This window comes from Chelonia mydas, chromosome 13, assembly GCF_015237465.2.
Source record: "Chelonia mydas isolate rCheMyd1 chromosome 13, rCheMyd1.pri.v2, whole genome shotgun sequence".
NCBI lineage: Eukaryota > Metazoa > Chordata > Testudines > Cheloniidae > Chelonia > Chelonia mydas.
In genome coordinates this window covers 34,345,678-34,368,377 of record NC_051253.2, presented here as the reverse complement: position 1 = coordinate 34,368,377, position 22,700 = coordinate 34,345,678, and the positions used below count along the sequence as shown (strand labels likewise).

Here is a 22,700-nt window from a genome sequence, read left to right as displayed (position 1 = left end):
CATAGACACAGAGATGGTAGATAAGGAACATACAATAGTCTTGATGGAAGGTTGCTGTGGTACACAACTTCACATATTAGAATCCAGAATCCTAACACACAAGAACCCAAAAGCAGAGAGAGACAAAGCAGGCTGCTCCCCAAGGCACAACTCACCCCATCTTAATCTAGGATGGGTCTCTGCAGATTGACTGTGCTGAAGACCCAGATAGCATGCTTTCCTCCAGACCCTTCGCCTGCAAGCAGGAAAGCTTAAGCTGCATATGAAGTTTAGTCACTAGGTGGCACTGTGCAAAGAATACCACAGAACATATTTACTGAGTGCTGGAGACAGTCTCCATTTCCTATTGCAATTACGTTGTGGTTGTTGCTGGCGTCCATTTTGCCTCTCTCTCTCTGTGACTAACCTGTCATTGTGGCAGAGTCCTGTGGCACCTTATAGACGAACAGATGTATTGGAGCATAAGCTTTCGTGGATGAATACCCATTTCTTCAGATGCATGTAGTGGAAATTTCCAGAGGCAGGTATAAATATGCAAGCAAAAATCAGGCTGGGGTAACGAAGTTAGTTCAATCAGGGAGAATGAGGCCCTCTTCTAGCAGTGGAGGTGTAAACACCAAGGGAGGAGAAACTGCTTTTGTAGTTGGTGAGCCAGTCCCAGTCTTTGTTTAATCCTGAGCTGATGGTGTCAAATTTGCAAATGAACTGAAGCTCAGCAGTTTCTCTTTGAAGTCTGGTCCTGAAGTTTTTTTGCTGAAGGATGGCTACCTTGAAATCTGCTATTGTGTGTCCAGGGAGGTTGAAGTGTTCTCCTATAGGTTTCTGTATATTGCCATTTCTAACATCTGATTTGTGTCCATTTATCCTTTTACGTAGGGACTGTCCAGTTTGGCCGATGTACATAGCAGAGTGGCACTGCTGGCACATGATGGCGTATATTACATTGGTGGACGTGCAGGTGAATGAACCGGTGATGGTGTGGCTGATCTGGTTAGCTCATGTGATGATGGAAATTTCCACTATATGCATCTGAAGAAGTGGTTATTCACCCACGAAAGCTTCTGCTCCAATACATCTGTTAGCCTGTAAGGTGCCACAGGACTTTTTGCCGCTTTCACAGATCCAGACTAACATGGCTACCCGTCTGATACTTAACCTGTCATAGTGTTACAAGAAAAAGAACAGAAATGTCAGAATTTCATCAAAATGCCAAAGTTTCATGCCCCAGAGATCTTCAGCTTTGACAGACCACAGACATGACTGAATGGAAGGAGCAGTTTGCACATTTTCCCATTGCAACTAAAATACATGAGCAGCATGGGAAGGTTCAAGTTAATCCAGTAGTCTATGCCATGGGCAGGGAAGCTGAACATATCTTTGAAATCCTTTGCCTTTGGAGAGGAGAGCCACAAGAACAATTTTGCTGTGGGGCTGACTAAGTTTGATGAGAAATGTATACCTCAGTGTAATGTGGTTTATGACCGAGTGTGTTTTTGCCAGCACAGCCAATGCCTGGGGAGTCTGGCACAAAACTGATTTTGAAGACAAAAAGGAAGAGCACATTAAAGACAGAGTAGTGGTGGGCATTTTTGACAGAGAACTGTCAGAGGAGCTGCAAATGAAGAGGGACTGAACCCTCAGACAACAGTAGAAATGGCAAGACAATTGGAAATGATTAAAAAACAAAATAGAGACCAATGACTGCCAAAATGAAACACATCAGAAGTGACGTACAAACAGAGTCACATTAGGAGATACAGCACAGCTTCAAAACTCAATTGCAGTAAATCCCACAAGGCAATATAGGGTAAGCCCCAGGCAAGAGAACACTTTTCCAACTAGATACACCAGATGTGGAGCCAAATGTCATAAATGCTGAAAATGTGGACATCTTGCTGCTCTCTGACACACAAAGGCAGTACAGGAGGTGACCACTGAGAGTCAAGAGACATAGTTATTGGCTCTGTCATGTGTAATGAGAAAGAGACAGAGCCAGGCTGGAGGGTGGAACTGAATATTTGTGGAACGACTGTTAATTTTAAACTAGATTTGGGTGAGGGTGTAACAGTCATATCGTCAGGGACTTATAATTAGTAGATAGGGTCATAGTTAGCCTCGGAAGTGTTGTGAACTGCATGCCTTTAATTTTAATACATATGGGATTAGAGGATAGGAGGCAGACAACCTCCTCAGTTGCAGTGTGATTGCCACGATGAGAAAAGTGGATAAGTGAGAAAAGTGGATAAAGATGATGGAATGTTTGGTGATACTGGACTTTTAGAAGGAGATCCAGCAGAAAAAATCTTAAGAGCCAATGCTACCATATTGTGTACATATCCCCCACAGAATTCCTATCCCGTTACTTCCTAAAGTAGAAACTGAGTTAAAGAGAATGGAAAAAAATGGCATTATTGAGAAAAATCTCTGAGCAAACTGCATGATGTGCCCCAGTGGTACCTGGTTATGAAGAAAAATGGGAAAATACAAATTTGTATAGATCTTGCAAGACTCAATTAAGCAATAGTGAGAGAAAAATAGATCCTCCCAACACTAGAAAACTTTCTCTGGAAAGTGGAAAGAGCTCCAAGCTAGATGATTCAAGAGGTTTCTGTCACATTCCTTTAGTTAAACAGATTACTCAACTGACAGCGTTCATTATTGTATGCAGTATAATTGTAGCTGTGTCAGTCCCAGGATATTAGAGACAAGGTGGATCTGGGTGAGGTAGGAAGAAGAGCTCTGCATGGGTCAATAGTTTGTCTCTCTCACCAACAAGAATATGGCCCAATAAAAGTTATTACCTCACCCACCTTGTCTCTTAGACATTCATTACACCACTAGGGAAATATTACTTTCAAAGATGACCTTTCAGGTATACCAGCCCTTCTGAAATGTTCCAAAGGAAGACGGTAGAGCTGATAAAGAACATAAATGGGGATGTTGTTTTTATGGATGACAATTTAGAATATGGCAAAGAGTCCTGTGGCACCTTATAGACTAACAGACGTATTGGAGCATAAGCTTTCGTGGGTGAATACGAAGTGGGTAGTCACCCACGAAAGCTTATGCTCCAATACGTCTGTTAGTCTATAAAGTGCAACAGGACTCTTTGCCGCTTTTACAGATCCAGATTAACACGGCTACCCTTCTGAATTTAGAATATGGGTCATCAGTGGAAGAACATGGCAAAGTTGAAGTTCTGTACTTAATGAGTCCGAACTCAAGCTCAATAAAGAAAACTGTGTTTTCTGCCTACACCAAATTAACTTTTTGATACAGATAACAAACAAAGATGGAATTAGTCCTAGCACTGAGAAAGTAAAAGCATTTAGAAAATTGAAAGCACCAAGAAATGTACCAGAATTTAGATGCATATCGAGGATGGTAAATTAATACCTACAAAATCTATCTACAGTGTCAAAACCACAGAATAAACTATTAAATTCCAGTGCATTCTGGGTATGGGGGCAAAAATCAGAAGACTCCTTTCAAAAAGGTAAAAGAACTTATCTCGACTGCTCCAGTTTTAAAGATCTACAGTGTAAACAAACTCACCATGGTCAGGGCCGAAGCCAGTAGCTATGGCCTTGGTGGTTTGTTGTTGCAGATACATGGATCTGAGCGCAAGCTACTTGCATTCTGCTCGTGTACATTTACAGAAGCAGGAAAATGATAGGCCCAGTTTGAAAAGCAGTGGCTGGCAAGAGAACGGGGATGTGAGAACTTCACCATGCATCTGTGTGGGCTGGATTCCTTTAAACTGGTAAATGACCATAAGCCTCTTGTAACCTTTATCAATGGAAAAGATCAAGCTCCACCAAGATACCAATGTCTTTTCATTAGGCAAATGTAGTTTAACCCAGTTGCTGAATATATTCCTGGTAAAAGTCTGGTAATAGCAGTGACACAATCCTGGAGCCCTGCATCACACTCAGACACCTGTGGGCTCGAGGAGGATGGAAAGACTTACATGGATGCTAAGGAACTTTACAGAACAATGTCAGGAAGGTGACTGTACCTGCTACAGAAAGCAGCCTTGGCAGAAGCAACTTGATGAAGTTTTTGGTTACATTTGGCCAGAATGGCCAAAGTCTGTGAAGAACACGATGGTCGTGGCAAGAGACTTCTCTTCTGTATGCAGATTATTACGTGAATCCAATGGACTAATGTTCAAAGGTGATTGCATTGCCATCCCAAGGGCTTTGAGAGGAGAAATTCTAGAGCTCATAGCCAAAGGACATCAAGGACTAACTAAATGCTGTGAAGGTGGCATCAGTCAGGGTAGTGGCTTAGAATTAGCAAGGATCTTCACGTGAACAGAACTAACGGAGCAACGCAATGCAAAGAGCCTCTGATAACAAGACCTGGGCCACACAGACTCTAGGAGGGCTATCAGAAAAGGCGGCAATGTGATGAAGAGTTTAGAATGCATTAGAATGTTTTGCCACGGGGTGGCACTGTGTGAGGAATACGGCGGCACATTTTCACCAGATGGTGGAACCATTTCTTTTCACTCAAAATCGTGGTTGATGCTGGCTTCTATTTTGCCTCTGCCTCTGTGGGGCTAACTGACAACCTCCTTCCCCTGTCAGAGTCCCCTTCTTGAGTCAGGAGGGGAAGGAGCTTTTCTTGGGGTGCCCCTGCCTTGATAAAGTGAGCTGCTCTCCTATTTCATTTTATTACTTCTTAATCTCAATAATGTCTTAATGGCTAAATACTTAATCTTAAAATAATGTTCCGATTTTGGATTCTGGAATTATATTTTGGTATGTGGCCTGAGAGTTGCCCAAAAAAACTAGCATCCCTCCTACAGCTCTGCAAAGCTTGGTTAATCCCAACTCATGGGTGTATCCCAATTCATCTCTCTATCTGCAAACATCTTTCCCATCACACAAAAAGGTACCTGAGTCTGCTTATTGTATCTTTCCATCTACTGAGGTTGCTATATGTTGCTTACATATATTGTGGTGGGCTGATGGCCAGCAGAGATGAGTCAGGGTTGCCACAATGGAATAGGCCATGGGGCCATCTAGCCTGGAAATGCACCATGCCTGGCTCTCGCTATCTCAGAGGAAGATGCCAGAGCACCACCTAGTGGAAGTTCTGGGAGAACCTGCCTGTGGGGTGATTTATCTCTAAGCACCATAACTTAGTGGTGGAGCAAGGAGAAATTAGATCACTTCTGCATCATTTTTAATGCCACTCAGCATGTTCTTATTATCCCTATATAAGGTCCTGTGGCTTTGGAATCCAGGTCCATGGGCAGGGGGTGGATCCTAGGAGTCATCATACACCAATACAGCAAATAGCAGCTGGGGCTGGGCCCCAAGAACCCCAATTGGGGCACAAGTCCCACCCCTAAGCTCTGATTGGGAGAGATCCAAAGCTTCTGATTGGTGAACAGCCCCTTTTTAAGACAGAGGAGGAAACAGGCATGTGCTTGATTGGTGGTTTGAAAAGTGTGAATTGGGAGTGCTTTGTTCCAGGTGAGCCTCGAGTGGGCCTAACTGTATAAAAGCCAGTCAGCAGCGAACCAGCTGAGAAGCGAAGAGCAGAGCGGCTAACAGAGGGAGTTCACCTGGGGAGAGCCCACTGAGGCTTACATCTTGCCGGCTTCTCTGAGTAGTTACTCCAGCTCCTGAGTGAGCTCGTAGAAGGAAGTTAATATGGATGGGCAGTGTTCAGCTGTTGTGACCTGCACTGGATGTGCCATGTTTGTCTTTCTTCCACAGGACAGAAGTGACTTTGTCTGTACAAAGTGCAAGCTGGTCTCCATATTGGAAGAGAAGGTTCAAGGTCTGGAGGAATAAGTATCGACCCTGCATTGCATAAGCGAAACTGAAGATTTCCTGGACAGACATCAGGATATGCTTCTACGGGCACAATGTTCTGAAGATTCAGGGCAGGCTGCGCAGCGGGGACAGGAGGATGTGATGAAATTTGGCAGCTTGTGACCTCCAGAAGAAGAAAGGGGAGCGTCCATGTACCAGCAGTGCAGATACAGGTAAGCAAACTTTTTTAAGTTCTTTCCACAGGTACTAATGCGGAGAGTAGACTAGATGATACATCTAAGGGAAGGGAACAGAAGCAGACTTCACCGATTGGAAGGCATGAGATGCACTGTCCTAGGGATGGAGGTTCCACGACCACCGCTCCCAAGAGAAAGAGGTGGGTTGTCATAAATATAAAGGGAAGAGTAAACCCCTTTAAAATCCCTCCTGGCAAAATATAGGTATCCTATTACAGCACAGCAAAATTTTACAAACCAAGTTTTTTTTGTTTGTTTTTGTTTTCTGTCTAACTCTCGGGTGTAAAGTTAGTTAAAAACAGAGAGGTTAGGATGACAGATTCCATGGCTCAAAAAAAACTGGAATTAGCCAGATTTGAGGCTGAGGAAAAACAAAAGCAACATGAAAGACACGTAGAACTCATGCTGATGGAAATGGAGGCAAAGGACAAAGAAATGGAGGCAAAGGACAAAAAAAGGGAAGCAGCAAAAGAGGCAGAACAACACCAAGCGGCTTCTCACAAGAGAGCTATGGAGGCAAAGGAAAAAGAACTGGAGGCAAGGGCCAAAGAACTGGAGGAGAAGGAAAAAGAGAGGAAACATGAACTGAAGATAGAGAAGGCAAGGGCTCCGCAGAATATACCAACAAACCCAAACAATCCTTCTCCAGGTACCACTTCCCATCCCCAAAAGTTCCCCACCTACAAGGCAGGCGATGATACCGAGGCCTTCTTAGAAAACTTTGAAAGGGCCTGCCTTGGGTACAGCTTCCCTACAGACCAATACATGATAGAGCTGAGGCCACAGCTCAGTGGACCCTTAGCTGAGGTGGCAGCTGAAATGCCTAAGGACCACATGAACGAGTATGAACTGTTTAAAACAAAGGCGAGAGTCAGAATTGGGCTAACACCTGAGCATTCCCATCGGCGATTCAGAGCCCTAAGGTGGAAACCAGACGTGTCATTTACCCAACATGCCTAGCACATTGGGATGCCTGGATATCAGGAGCAAGTGTTAAATCTCCAGCAGATTTGCCCTTCCTAATGCAAATGGAAAAGTTCTTAGAGGGTGTTCCTGAGGAAATAGAAAGATACATCCTAGATGGGAAGCCCAGAACTGTAATTGAGGCGGGGGAGATTGGAGCCAAACGGGTAGAGGTGGCAGAGAAGAAAAAAACTGGTTGCAGTTGGAGCGGATACCAGAAGGGACAACCCCAGACCACACCCTATTACCGGGGGCCGCCCAAGGCCCCACCTACCCCCCAAGGAACCCTCCAGACACTTTATCGTCCCGTTCTCCACACCGTTCTCCAGTAACCCACCTTGCCCCAGTGACCCGTCAGCTGGATGATGTTTTAAATGTAACCAGCCGGGGTAAGTAAAGGCCAGCTGCCCAAAGAACCCCAACAGATTACAGTTCATTGCACCGGAATCACACCAGAAGTCCTCAGGCCCGAATACCTCCCAGATACCCTTGGAGCGGAGGGAAACTGTGAGTGTGGGCAGGAAGAAGGTCACCACATAGAGGGACACCGGAGCACAAGTGTCGGCTATCCATGCTTCCTTAGTGGACCCCAATTTAATCAACCCAGAGATCCAAGTGACAATTCAACCCTTCAAGTCCAACTCTTTCAATTTGCCGACAACCAAGTTGCCTGTCCAATACAAGGGCTGGTCAGGAACGTGGACTTTTGCAGTCTATGATGATTATCCCATCTCCATGCTGTTGGGGGAAGACTTGGCCAATCATGTGAAGCGGGCCAAGAGGGTGGGAATGGTCACCCGCAGCCAGGCTAAACAAGCTGTGACGCCTAGCTCTGTTCCCGAAACTTCTACCAGGACCCGGTCAGAGGTGATGGCCTCGGACCCCAGGCCAATGTCTGCAACAGCAGTAGTGGATCCAGTCCCAGAGACCCAAACGGAACCAGTCCCAGAACCGGAACCGGCGGAACAACCAGCACCAGACCCATTGACAGCACTGAATCCAGTACTTGTAACCCCAACATCAGAGGGCCCCACCGAACCTGAACCGGCAGCAGCCCATAATCCTACACAAGAGGCTCAGCCGGAGCCTGAACCTCAACATAGTGTCCTAGCGGAGAGCGGTTCACAGTCAACGGAATCAGCCCCATCCCCTACATCGCTTCCAGAGGGACCAAGCCTAGATCCACAATCCAATGAGGAACTGATGTCTCCAGCATCAAGGGAACAGTTCCACACCGAACAGGAAGCCGATGAAAGCCTCCAGAGACCTTGGACAGCCGCATGGAGCAACCCACCGCTTCTCAGCTCTTCTAATCAATCCAGATTTGTTGTACAAAGAGGACTTTTATACAAGGAAACTCTTTCTGGTGGACACCAGAAACACTGGCACCCTAAGAAACAGTTGGTAGTTCCAACTAAGTACCGGGCCAAGCTCTACCTATGTCCGGTCTTGTGAAGTATGCCAAAGAGTGGGAAAACCCCAAGACCAGGTCAAAGCGCCTCTCCAGCCACTTCCCATCATTGAAATTCCATTTCAGTGAGTAGCTGTGAATATTCTGGGTCCTTTTCCGAAAAAGACACCCAGAGGAAAGCAGTACATACTGACTTTCATGGATTTTGCCACCCAAATGCCGGAAGCAGTAGGTCTAAGCAACACCAGGGCTAAAAGTGTGTGCCAGGCACTAGCAGACATTTTTGCCAGGGTAGGTTGGCCCTTCGACATCCTCACAGATGCAGGAACTAATTTCCTGGCAGGAACTATGGAAAGCCTTTGGGAAGCTCATGGGGTAAATCACTTGGTTGCCACTCCTTACCACCATCAAACAAATGGCATGGTGGAGAAGTTTAATGGAACTTTGGGGGCCATGATATGTAAATTCGTAAATGAGCACTCCAATGACTGGGACCTAGTGTTGCAGCAGTTGCTCTTTGCCTACAGAGCTGTACCACATCCTAGTTTAGGGTTTTCACCATTTGCACTTGTATATGGCCACGAGGTTAAGGGGCCACGAGGTTACAGTTGTTGAAGCAGCAATGGGAGGGATTTACACCTTCTCCAGGAACTAACATTCTGGACTTTCTAACCAACCTACCAAACACCCTCCAAACCTCTTTAGCCCTTGCTAAAGAAAACTTACAGCATGCTGAAAAAGAGCAAAAAGCCTGGTATGATAAACATGCCAGAGAGCGTTCCTTCAAAGTAGGGGACCAGGTCATGGTCTTAAAGGCGCTCCAGGCCCATAAAATGGAAGCGTCGTGGGAAGGGCGATTCACGGTCCACGAGCGCCTGGGAGCTGTTAATTATCTCATAGCATTCCCCACCTCCAACCAAAAGCCTAAGGTGTACCATATTAATTCTCTAAAGCCCTTTTATTCCAGAGAATTAAAGGTTTATCAGTTTACAGCCCAGGGAGGAGATGACGCTGAGTGGCCTGAAGGTGTCTACTACGAAAGGAAAAGTGCTGGTGGCATGGAAGAGGTGAACTTCTCCATGACCCTTGGGTGTATGCAGTGACAGCAGATCAAGGAGCTGTGCACTAGCTAAGCGCCAGTGTTCTCAGCCACCCCAGGACTGAATGAATGGACATATCACTGCATTGACACAGGTAATGCTCACCCAATTAAAGTCCAACCTTTCCGGGTGTCTCCTCAAGCCAAAACTGCTATAGAATGGGAGATCCAGAATATGTTACACATGGGTGTAATCCGCCCCTCTGGAAGTGCATGGGTATCTCCAGTGGTTCTAGTTCCCAAACGAGATGGGGAGATACGTTTTTGCTTGGACTACCATAAGCTAAATGCTGTAACTTGCCCAGACAACTATCCAATGCGATGCACAGATGAACTATTAGAGAAACTGGGACAGGCCCAGTTCATCTCTACCTTGGACTTAACCAAGGGGTACTGGCAGGTACCGTTAGATGAATCCGCCAAGGAAAGGTCAGCCTTCACCACACATCTCAGGCTGTATGAATTTAATGTACTCCATTTTGGGCTGCGGAATGCACCCTCCACCTTCCAAAGACTTGTAGATGGTCTCCTAGCGGGATTAGGAGAATATGCAGTCACCTACCTTGACGATGTGGCCATATTTTCAGATACCTGGGCAGAACACCTGGAACATCTACAAAAAGTCCTTGAGCGCATAAGGGAGGCAGGACTAACTGTTAAGGCTAAGAAGTGTCAAATAGGCCTAAACAGAGTGACTTACCTTGGACACCAGGTGGGTCAAGGAACTATCAACCCCCTACAGGCCAAAGTGGATGCTATCCAAAAGTGGCCTGTCCCAAAGTCAAAGAAACAGGTTCAATCCTTCTTAGGCTTGGCCGGTTATTACAGGCGATTTATACCACAATACAGCCAAATCGCCGCCCCACTGACAGACCTAACCAAAAAGAAACAGCCAAATGCCGTTCAGTGGACCGAAGAGTGTCAGAAGGCCTTTAACCAGCTTAAAGCGACACTCATGTCTGACCCTGTACTAAGGGCCCCAGACTTTGACAAACCGTTCCTAGTAACCACAGATGCGTCCAAGCGTGGTGTGGGAGCAGTTTTAATGCAGAAAGGACTGGATAAAGAATTCCACCCTGTAGTGTTTCTCAGCAAAAAACTGTCTGAGAGGGAAAGCAAGGGTCAGTCAGTGAAAAAGAATGTTACGCCATTGTCTGCGCTCTGGAAAAACTACGCCCATATGTTTGGGGACGGCGTTTCCACCTGCAAACCAACCACGCTCCGCTACAGTGGCTTCATACCACCAAGGGAAATAACAAAAACCTTATTCGGTGGAGTTTAGCTCTCCAAGATTTTGATTTCGACATCGAACACAGCTCAGGAACTTCTAACAAAGTAACTGATGCACTCTCCCATGAAAGTTTCCCAGAATCAACTGGTTAAAATCGTCCTTGAGATGTGGAAAATATTATTAGTCTTTATGTACTTGGTAGTATATTTAGAGGTGCATGTGTCTTATTAACTCTGTTTTTTCCTAGAGCTCCAGGAAGAAATCCCAGCCAGCATTTCACCCTAGCTGTGATTTGAGGGGGGCGTGTCATAAATATAAAGGGAAGGGTAAAATCCCTCCTGGCCAGAAGAAAAATCCTCTCACCTGTAAAGGGTTAAGAAGCTAGGATAACCTCACTGGCACCTGACCAAAATGACCAATGAGGAAACAAGATACTTTCGAAAGCTGGAGGGAGGGAAAAACAAAGGGTCTGTGTCTGTCTGTATGATGCTTTGGCCGGGGACAGAACAGGAATGGAGTCTTAGAACTTAGTAAGTAATCTAGCTAGATATGCGTTAGATTATGATTTCTTTAAATGGCTGAGAAAATAAGCTGTGCTGAATACAATGGATATTCCTGTCTATGTGTCTTTTTTGCCTAGAGGGATTCTCTATGTTTTTAATCTAATTACCCTGTAAGGTATTTACCATCCTGATTTTACAGAGGTGATTCTTTTTATTGTTACTTCTATAAAAATTCTTCTTTTCAAGAACTGAATGCTTTTTTCATTGTTCTTAAGATCCAAGGGTTTGGGTCTGTGGTCACCTACGCAAATTGGTGAGGATTTTTGCCAAACCTTCCCCAGGAAGTGGGGTGTAAGGGTTGGGAGGATTTTGGGGGAAAAGATGTTTCCAAACAACACTTTCCTAATAAAAATAAACCCAGATAAATGTTTGGTGGTGGCAGTGGAAGTGGAAGGGCAAAGGGTAAAATAGTTTGTACCTTGGGGAAGTTTTAACCTAAGCTGGTAAAAGTAAGCTTAGGAGGTTTTCATGCAGGTCCCCACATCTGTACCCTAGAGTTCAGAGTGGGGAAGGAACCTTGACATGGGTGGTGGTCGGGGACTCTCTCCTCAGGGGGACTGAGTCATCTATCTGCCGCCCCGACCGGGAAAACCAAGAAGTCTGCTGCTTGCCAAGAGCTAGGATTCACGATGTGACAGAGAGACTGCCGAGACTCATCAAGCCCTCGGATCGCTACCCCTTCCTGCTTCTCCACGTGGGCACCAAAGATGCTGCCAAGAATGACCTTGAGCGGATCACTGCGGACTACGTGGCTCTGGGAAGAAGGATAAAGGAGTCTGAGGTGCAAGTGGTGTTCTCGTCCGTCCTCCCTGTGGAAGGAAAAGGCCTGGGTAGAGACCGTTGAATCGTGGAAGTCAACGAATGGCTACGCGGGTGGTGTCGGAGAGAAGGCTTTGGATTCTTTGATCATGGGATGGTGTTCCAAGAAGGAGGAGTGCTAGGCAGAGACGGGCTCCACCTAACAAAGAGAGGGAAGAGCATCTTCAGAAGCAGGCTGGCTAACCTAGTGAGGAGGGCTTTAAACTAGGTTCACCCGGGGAAGGAGACTAAAGCCCAGAGGTAAGTGGGGACGTGGGATACCGGAAGGAAACACGAGCAGGAGAACGCGAAAGGGGAGGGCTCCTGCCTCATACTAAGAAAGCAGGACAAACAGCAAGTTATCTCAAGTGCCTATACACAAATGCAAGAAGCCTGGGAAACAAGCAGGGAGAACTGCAAGTCCTGGCATAGTCAAGAAATTATGATGTGATTGCAATAACAGAGACTAGGTGGGATAACTCACATGACTGGAGTACTGTCATGGATGGATATAAACTGTTCAGGAAGGACAGGCAGGGCAGAAAAGGTCGGGGAGTTGCCTTTTATGTAAAAGAGCAGTATGAGTGCTCAGAACTCCGGTATGAAACGGCAAAAAACCTGAGAGTCTCTGGATTAAATTTATAAGTGTGAGCAACAAGGGTAATGTCGTGGTGGGAGTCTGCTATAGACCACCGGACCAGGGAGATGAGGTGGACAAGGCTTTCTTCCGGCAACTCGCAGAAGTTACTAGATCGCAGGCCCTGGTTCTCATGGGAGACTTCAATCACCCTGATATCTGCTGGGAGAGCAATACAGCGGTGCACAGACAATCCAGGAAGTTTTTGAAAGTGTAGGGGACAATTTCCTGGTGCAAGTGCTGGAGGAACCAACTAGGGGCAGAGCTCTTCTTTACCTGCTGCTCACAAACCGGGAAGAATTATAGGGGAAGCAAAAGTGGATGGGAACCTGGGAGGCAGTGACCATGAGATGGTCGAGTTCAGGATCTTGAAACAAGGAAGAAGGGAGAGCAGCAGAATACGGACCCTGGACTTCAGAAAAGCAGACTTTGACTCCCTCAAAGAAATGATGGGCAGGATTCCCTGGGAGAATAACATGAGGGGGAAAGGAGTTCAGGAGAGCTGGCTGTATTTTAAAGAATCCTTACTGAGGTTATAGGGACAAACCATCCTGATGAGTAGAAAGAATAGTAAATATGGCAGGCGACCAGCTTGGCTTAACAGTGAAATCCTTGCTGATCTTAAACACAAAAAAGAAGTTTACAAGAAGTGGAAGCTTGGACAAATGAACAGGGAGGAGTATAAAAATATTGCTCGGGCATGCAGGAGTGAAATCAGGAAGGCCAAATCACACCTGGAGGTGCAGCTAGCAAGAGATGTTAAGAGTAACAAGAAGGGTTTCTTCAGGTATGTTAGCCACAAGACGGAAGTCAAGGAAAGTGTGGGCCCCTTACTGAATGAGGGAGGCAACCTAGTGACAGAGGATGTGGAAAAAGCTAATGTACTCAATGCTTTTTTTGCCTCTGTCTTCACGAACAAGGTCAGCTCCCAGACTACTGCACTGGGCAGCACAGCATGGGGAGGAGGTGACCAGCCCTCTGTGAAGAAAGAAGTGGTTCGGGACTATTTAGAAAAGCTGGACAAGCACAAGTCCATGGGGCCGGATGCGCTGCATCCGAGAGAGCTGAAGGAGTTGGCGGATGTGATTGCAGAGCCATTTGCCATTGTCTGTGAAAACTCATGGCGATCGGGGGAGGTCCTGGACGACTGGAAAAAGGCTAATGTAGTGCCCATCTTTAAAAAAGGGAAGAAGGAGGATCCGGGGAACTACAGGCCAGTCAGCCTCACCTCAGTCCCTGGAAAAATCATGGAGCAGGTCCTCAAGGAATCAATTCTGAAGCACTTAGAGGAGAGGAAAGTGATCAGGAACAGTCAGCATGGATTCATCAAGGGCAAGTCATGCCTGACTAATCTAATTGCCTTCTATGACGAGATAACTGGCTCTGTGGACGAGGGGAAAGCAGTGGACGTGTTGTTCCTTGACTTTAGCAAAGCTTTTGACACGGTCTCCCACAGTATCTTGTCAGTAAGTTAAAGAAGTATGGGCTGGATGAATGGACTATAAGGTGGATAGAAAGCTGGCTAGATTGTCGGGCTCAACGGGTAGTGATCAATGGCTCCATGTCTAGCTGGCAGCCGGTATCAAGTGGAGTGCCCCAAGGGTCGGTCCTGAGGCCAGTTTTGTTCAATATCTTCATTAATGATCTGGAGGATGGTGTGGATTGCACCCTCAGCAAGTTTGCAGATGACGCTAAACTGGGAGGAGAGGTAGATACGCTGGAGGGTAGGGATAGGATACAGAGGGACCTAGACAAATGAGAGGATTGGGCGAAAAGAAATCTGATGAGGTTCAACAAGGATAAGTGCAGAGTCCTGCACTTAGGACGGAAGAATTCAATGCACCGCTACAGACTAGGGACCGAATGGCTCGGCAGCAGTTCTGCAGAAAAGGACCTAGGGGTTACAGGAGATGAGAAGCTGGATATGAGTCAACAGTGTGCCCTTGTTGCCAAGAAGGCCAATGGCATTTTGGGATGTATAAGTAGGGGCATTGCCAGCAGATCGAGGGACGTGATTGTTCCCCTCTATTCGACATTGGTGAGGCCTCATCTGGAGTACTGTGTCCAGTTTTGGGCCCCACACTACAAGAAGGATGTGGAAAAATTGGAAAGAGTCCAGCGGAGGGCAACAAAAATGATTAGGGGACTGGAACACATGACTTATGAGGAGAGGCTGAGGGAACGGGGATTATTTAGTCTGCAGAAGAGAAGAATGAGGGGGGATTTGATAGCTGCTTTCAACTACCTGAAAGGGGGTTCCAGAGAGGATGGATCTAGACTGTTCTCAGTGGTAGCTGATGACAGAACAAGGAGCAATAGTCTCAAGTTGCAGTGGGGGAGGCCTATTAGGAAACACTTTTTCACTAGGAGGGTGGTGAAACACTGGAATCGGTTACCTAGGGAGGTGGTGGAATCTCCTTCCTTAGAAGTTTTTAAGGTCAGGCTTGACAAAGCCCTGGCTGGGATGATTTAGTTGGGGATCGGTCCTGCTTTGAGCAGGGGGTTGGACTAGATGACCTCCTGAGGTCCCTTCCAACCCTGATATTCTATGATTCTATGAACACAGAAGTCCTGGCTCCCAGGCCCTCTAACCACACAACCCCAGTAACTCTACCCCATTACTGGTGCCCTGGGTACCCCGTAACCACAACCCTCTGCTCCAGTCAGTCCCTGCCCAGGTTCCCTGTCAAAGTCCCTGGGCATCAAGAGGGGCAGCGACCCAGCCAGGGGAGGGGCAGTCCTGGCTGCTAGAGACACCCATACCCAGCAGAGCCAGAAAGAGCCAGTCCTGCCTTCCCAGTGCCACCTCAGCCCCAGGGCCTGTGGGAAGGGTGAGGGCTGGAGGGGATGTGGGGCTCAGTCGTCTCTCCTGGGTGTGTGTCCCAGCCCTGCAGTGTGTGTGAGAGAGAGAGCAAGAGAAAGAGAGACCGAACCAGAATGTGTATGACCAGGAGTGTGTCTGTGCAGTGTGTGTTTGTGCGTGCAAAGTGCATGTGTATACACTAGGGTGTCCGGGTGTCCGCTGACCAGGCTGTTGACTGTCTGGTTGGCAGTGCCGCACAGTGGGGCTGGCAGTCTCCCTGCTAGCCTCCCTGCCATATGGCTCCCAGGAAGCAGCCAGCATGTCTCCCCTCCGGCTCGTACCTGTACGGGCAGCCCGGGGGCTCCTCACACTGCCCCTGCCCAAGCACCGCCCCCTCAGCTCACACTGGCCAGGAACCACGCCCAGGAGAGACGACTCCTGGGAACCAGGGCCAATGGGAGATGCGGGGGTGGCACCTTCAGACAGGGCAGCACACAGAGCTGCCTGACTATGCCTCCACATAGGAGCCAGAAAGGGGACATGCTGCTGCTTCCGGGAGCTCCTTGAGGTAAGTGCCACTCGCAGCCTGCACCCCTGAGCCCCTCCTGCACCCCAACCTCCTGCCCCAGCCCCAATTCCCCTCTCACCCTCCAAAACCCTCAGTCCCAGTCCAGAGCACCCTTCTACACCCCAAACCTCTCATCCCCAGCCCCACCCCAGAGCCTGCATCCCCAGCCAGAGCCCTCACTCCCTCTGCTGCGCCCCTGCCCCAGCCCTGATCCCCCTCCTGTACCCCAAATCCCTCATCACCGGCCCCACATAGGAGCCCACACCCCCAGCTTGATCCCTCACCCCCTCCCCCACACTCCCTGCCCCAGGAGGGATCTGGGACAGACCAGGGTGGCTGGATACATTGTCCAGTCTGACTCTCTGTTTCTTCTCTGTCTTCTCCCCCTGAACAACCCTGACCCCGCATATAACAACTGGGAGGAGCTGGCTCCAGGGCCAGTTCCTAGCCACCCTTCTCCACTGGCCCCCGAGCCCCATCCTGCACCCTGAACCCCTGATTTCTGGTCCCACCCCAGAGCCCGCAACCCCAGCCAGAGCCCTCACCCCCTCCCACACCCCAGCCCCCTGAGCCAGCCCAGTGAAAATGAGCAAGTGAGTGAGGGTGGGGAGAGTGAGCGACGGGGGAGGGGGATGGAGTGAGTGGGGGCGGGGTCTTGGAGAAGGGGCAGGGCAGGGGGCGAGGAAAGGGTGTTCAGTTTTGTGCAAGTAGAAATTTGGCAACCCTAGTATGCATGTGTACTTGGGGTGTGTGTGTGTGTGTGTCCGAGTCAGTGTGTTGTCAGTGTTTGTGTGTCACTCTGTCACTCTGTGCCAGGGGCTGATCTAGGGCTTTCTCACCAGCTGAACATGTCGCCATCTGATCCCCTGATGTGTCCTGTTGCAGTAGGGGAACCCAGGCTGACTGGGCCCAGAGGGGATCTGGGGCAGGCCGGGTTGGCTGGGCCAAGGAGGGATCTGGGACAGACCAGGATGGCTAGATACATTGTCCAGTCTGACTCTCTGTTTCTTCTGTCTTCTCCCCCTGAACAACCCGGACCCCGCATATAACGAGCGGGGAGGGGCTGGCTCCAGGGCCTGTTCCCAGCCACGCTTCTTCACTGGCAGCAGCCATGGGGTCCTGCCAGGACCCTCTGTGCCGGATCCTGTCCCATTCCCCCTGGAGTGTCCCCTGGTGCTCACAGGCTTGGGGCTTTGACACCCCCACAGTCCCAGGGCAGGCCCAGATCTGGCCCTATGGGGGCTGCCCATGACCCCGTCAGCCTGGACTGGCCCCATCCCATCCCAGGCAGGGAGCGACGCCCGAGTGTCTGTTCCGCGCTGCCCAGGCCTGCTGGCTCCTCGGGTGTCGGTTGGGATGTCGCAGGTGTCGGACAGGATCCCCTCTAGCACTCTGTGGTCTGGGGCAGGCTGCTGTCACCATGACGGCTGCGAAAACCCCGCACACACAAGGGAAGCTTTCACAATCCTGGAGCCCTTACCCTCCAGGGGCTCCTCACATCTCCTCCCAATCTCTTCCCTTCCAGGGTCTCCATGTGCCCCCCCCATTGCCCCCTTCCCACACCAGGGTCCCCCATTCCCTACTTATGCCTGGTGCTGTGTGCACCTCTGTTCCCACTTTGCCCCATACCCAGGGGTGATGCCTTCTCAGGGTGCCCAGGGCCATGAGCCACCGCCTGCCCTTATTGGGAATGTCTGTGCCAGCTGGGGGCAGGTCCCCAACTCCACCAGTGACAAGCGACACAAACCTGCCCCTCTCGGCGTACGCGGGCACCCTCCGCAGGTGAGCAGAAGCCAGAAGATGGGGCCTGGCTGGCAGGGGATGGATCACTGGTACCGGCCACTCTCAGAGACAGGCCACTGGCCCATTGGTCTGACCCGGGATGGCCATTCTTCTGGAGCAACAGGCACATGCCAACCCCCGAGCATCCCCCTGCGGTGCCCAGCCCCGGCTCCCCGGCACACACGGCATTCACAGACTCGCTGCTGGCAGAGGGACGGGGCCCCAGCTCCCAGGTTCCTCTCCGGTCACCACCCCCCTGGACGCACAGCACTGGCCTGGGGTGCAGTGAAATCCAGGGGAAATTTATTTAACAGCCATTGGTGAACTCACAAGGGAAAATACTGGCAGCAAATGGCTACATGGGAACTAAACCCAGAGTCCATCTGGTAGAGCCCAGAGCGAGCTAAGAGGACACGTTCCGGGCTGATGAAGTTTGCCCACCCGCAGCCTTTGTAGTGATCTCCAGCCAAGCTGGCTGGGACCCTCCTTTCAGAGACAGGCCAAGCTGAGGTGTGTCCCCCCTGGGTAGGAACAGAGTGTGTCTCAGTCCCCCCATGACACCCCCTGACCACATTGTTCGTACCCTAAACAGGGCACCCCTCCCCCTGCGGGTTTTGTTTCTTCCTGGAGTTTTTCCTTGTCACTCCACACCCCACAGCTCAGCGTCAGGCTCAGCAAGGCAAACAGGCCTCATTGAGAGCCTGAAAATGCCGCCAAACCTCCAAACACACCAACTCATTCTGCATTGGCAGGAAAGTGTTTTATTGCAAGAAGCAGCAAGGAAACAAAACTCAGTGAGAGCTTCCAGGGCCCCGCCTGGGACAATCTTCTCCCCACAACCTGCCCCTGATACCCCCTGGATGCAGGGTGGGAGGGGGCAGCTGTACTGTATGATGGGCACCCAGTGAGGTGGGCTCTGGGCTTGGGCTGAGAGTCCCAGTGCCAGTCAGAGGGGCTGGGTGTCCGGATTTTCACTCGTGTGGATGGAAACTGGGCACCCAGCGTGGGAACCCCCACCTTTCGCAGGCCCCAAGCTGCCGGCCTGTGGGATTAGGGGAGATGCTGAATGTCCCTGTGGACACTCATCATGGGTGCTGCCCAGGAGGGGCAGGGATGGGACAGGAGAGCCCCAAGAACAGAAGGCTTCCCAGGAGCAAAAGGGGCAGCAGGGGACCCCCTGCGCATGGCCAGCACCTGGGCTCTACTGGACTCTGTCAAAGTGCATGTGCCTTCCCTGGCTGCAGGTCAGGCTGATCCTGCTGGTGTGGGCTCTGCCTTGGTATGTACAGCGCCCGGGTGGGAGCCGGGCTCCACCCAGTAGGTGGTGAGGCGGAAGGCTGCCTTACTGTCACAGTGGTAGCATCTGTCACATGTCCCACCGTGGCCGCAGATGGCCTGGAGGTGGCTGGCAGGGGCATGGATGAACGTGTGGGTGGATTTGCAGAAGGGAGTGGTCAGGTTCCAGAGCGGCATAAGGAGGGTGCAGTAGCGATGGTCATTAGTGGTGCTGGTCTTGGGGAAATCAACATGTTCTCTCACGAACCACTGGAAGCTGTTGGGCAGTCTGAAGTGGGCCAGGCACGTGTCCAGCAGGAGGATGGTCAGGAATAGCAAGCAGTGGGGTCCCCTCAGGCCCATTGCCGTGTCTGTCACTGGATGGACCTGCACTGGGGAGAGGGGGGAGATGGATGGAGACAGGATGGTGGGGATCTGCCTCCTCCATGGAACCTCCAAGGCCTCAACCCCTCCCCTTGCCAGCCCATTCTACCCCTAAAGCCTCATTACCCCATTCGAGATCAGGGCCCCATTGTGCCGGGTGCTGCAGAGACCCTGACTGAGATCAGGGCCCCTTTCAGCTTTGACAGGTTTCGGAGTAGCCTCCGTGTTAGTCTGTATTCGCAAAAAGAAAAGGAGTACTTTTCTTTTTTCAGCTTTGAGTGTCCCAGACACAGAATGAAATGCAGGCAGAGCTCGCCCTACACAGGAAGCAGGGAAGGAAAAGTTTCTTCTCCCCCTGTTACAGGTGTGGAAACTGAGCAGAGAGAAGTTCCAGTTAAGTCCTTCAGCTCCCTCTGGGGGGCCAACTCCCATGGACACACCCCAGGATTTGGCCTGCATGTGGGGTGGGGGTGGAGGGGGGGCCCTTGGAAATCCTCATCCTAAAAAGCAGGGAATGAAACCCAGGGCTCCTAAACCCCTGTGGAGAACCACACCTAGCAGAGCATCCAGCCATGAACTGAACTGTCAGCATTACTGCTTTGTCTATAATGCATCCATTGTCCTGACTCCCAGCCCCCCGCCACCCTCCTCAAAGCACTAGACCCCACTCCTCTGCCGGAACCTGGGATAGAACCCAGGAGTCCGAGTTCCAGCTGTTCTCCAATCTGCCTTTCACCCTCTTGCCAAGAATGTGGTCTCAGCTGCCCTGGGGATCAGTCCAGAGTCACCCCCTGAGTGCAGTGAGTCAGGGTCCGCTTCTGCTTCCAGCCCCCCCCCAGGTCAATCCGCAGTGACCCTTCCTCTGCATTTCCCCCCTAACTGGGCTCCATTCTCAGCTCACCCAAATCCTGGGGTTCCTGTCAGAGATGAGTGTCCCTGAGTCTCCTTCTCCAGGTGGGGCAGGGAGTTAGGGAGGAAGTGGGCACAGGGCAGGATGCTGAGACACTGAGAACCCCCCAGCCCCAGTGCCTGTTGCACCTCCCCCTGTGATCCTCAGCCCAGTGGTTCCCCAAGGATGGGAATGGAACCCAGGAGTCCTGACTCTGAGCCCCCACTGCTCTAACCCACTAGATCCCACTCCCCTCCCAGACTGGGGATGGAACCAGGAGTTCTGACCCAGGTTCCCCAGTGAATCTACCCTGCTACAGGTTTATCCCCTTATTGGGTGCCCTGGGTACCCCATAACCAAAATCCCCTGCCCCAATCAGTTCCTGCCCAGGTCCTTGCTCCGGTCCCTGGGCATAGCAAGGGCAGCAACCCAGCCAGGGGATGGGCAGGCCTGGCTGCTGGAGACACCCATCCCCAGTGGAGCCAGTGGGAGACAGGTCCTACCCCCCAGTGCCCTCTGAGCCCCAGGGCCTGGGGTTAGGGCAAGGGCTGGAGGGAACATGAATGACCAGGAACTGCCTGCGGCTTCTTGGCATCTCTTCTGGGTTTGTGTCATGCTCCCTGCAGTGTGTAGGAGTGTGTTTGTCTGACAAGTCTGTATGTGTTGTGTGTATATCTGTGAGCAGTGTGTATATCTGTGCAGGGTACGTGTGTGTGTGTGTGCACGTTTGCAAAGCACGTGTGTATGCATGTGTGAATGCACGTGTCTCTGTGTGTTTGTGTGTGTGTGTGTGCTCTCGTGTTTGTGTCACTCTGTGGTCGGGGGTGCATTGGTCCCTGTGTCTGTCTGATCTGGGCCTTTCTCACCATCTGACCTTGTCACCATCTGATCCCTTGATGTGTCCTATTGGAGTAGAAGGACTGGGCTGGCTGGGCCAAGGGGGGATCCAGGACAGGCCAGTCTGGCTGGGCCAGGGGAATCCAGGGTGGGACATGCTGGCTTGGCCCAGGGGTCTCTGGGGCAGGCCGGGCCCAGGGGGATCTGGGGCAGACCAGGCTGGGTGGATAAACTGTCCAGTCTGACACTCTGTTTCTTCTGGTTTTCCCCCTGACCAGCCCGGACCCCACAGACAACAACCGGGGAGGGTCTGAGTCCAGGGGCTGGTTCCCAGCCACCTCTCTCCACTGGCACCGGCTATGAGGGCCCTGTCCCATTCACCGTGCAGTGTCCCCCGGTGCTCACGGGCTCAGGGCTTTGACACCTCCTAGTCCCAGGGCAGGCCCAGATCTGGCCCTAACGGGGCTGCCCCCAACTCCATCAGCCTGGACCAGGCCCAGCCCATCCCAGGCAGGGAGCAAGGCCCGAGGACCTGTCATAGAATCATAGAATATCAGGATTGGAAGGGACCTCAGGAGGTCATCTAGTCCAACCCCCTGCTCAAAGCAGGACCAATCTGCAATTTTTGCCCCAGATCCCTAAATGGCCCCCTCAAGGATTGAACTCACAACCCTGGGTTTAGCAGGCCAGTGCTCAAACCACTGAGCTATCCCTCCCCGGTCCTGCATTGCCCAGCCCCTGTGGCTCGCCGGGGCTCGGTTGGTGGTTGGGACGTTGCTCGATTCCTGCCTGTGGTCTGGGGCAGGCTGCTCTCCCCGGGACGGTGGGGAAAACCCTGCACACACAGGGGAAGTTTCCCAACCCGGGATTGGGCAATGGGCTAACGGTTGGTGACTCCACCAGGCCACAGGATGTGCCAATGGCTGCTCGTTCCCCGCTGTTATCCATAGAGCCCTGCTCCCATGTGGGGTGTCGTTATGGTTGTGGAGGAGGGAATGATTCGAGGTTAACACCCACATACCCATCTAGACACACACCCAGACATCCCCATCCACGTATGCCACACACCAGTACACACACACCCAACTACATACCCACCCTCAGCCCCACCCAAACACAAACACACACACACACATGCAGCGAGAGGAGCAGAGACCCTAGCCACAGGGTAGGGCAGGCCTGGCTGCTAGAAATGCAGCAGCCCTCGGTCCAGTTAGCCTGGCCTCTCCCTTCCCCTTGGCCCAGGTCGGCCCACTGGCCCAGTTTGTCCATCCTCTCCCTGCCTGGTTCATGAACTGTAAGCTGATAACACAAGGACACAGTGTCCCTAACACTGCACGGGCTCTTTACTCAGGGAACTAGTTACAGAGACGCTGGACCAGCAGCTGGGTATGCCAGCCCTGTGCACACAGACTGACTGCCAGGGGCCTCC

At 50.8% G+C, this 22,700-nt stretch overlaps 2 protein-coding genes across 2 annotated transcripts in view; one reads left to right on the top strand and one right to left on the bottom strand.

Annotated features, from left to right (window-relative positions):
• The window catches only part of LOC102937210 (ribonuclease pancreatic), a 391,285-nt gene that overhangs the window by 154,758 nt on the left and 213,827 nt on the right, over positions 1–22,700 (top strand). The gene's annotated exons all lie outside the window — the stretch shown is intronic.
• On the bottom strand, positions 19,129–19,521 carry LOC102931193 (ribonuclease-like). The gene has a single exon (XM_007070464.1). It carries the CDS (start codon positions 19,519–19,521, stop codon positions 19,129–19,131), a length of 393 nt encoding a protein of 130 aa, XP_007070526.1.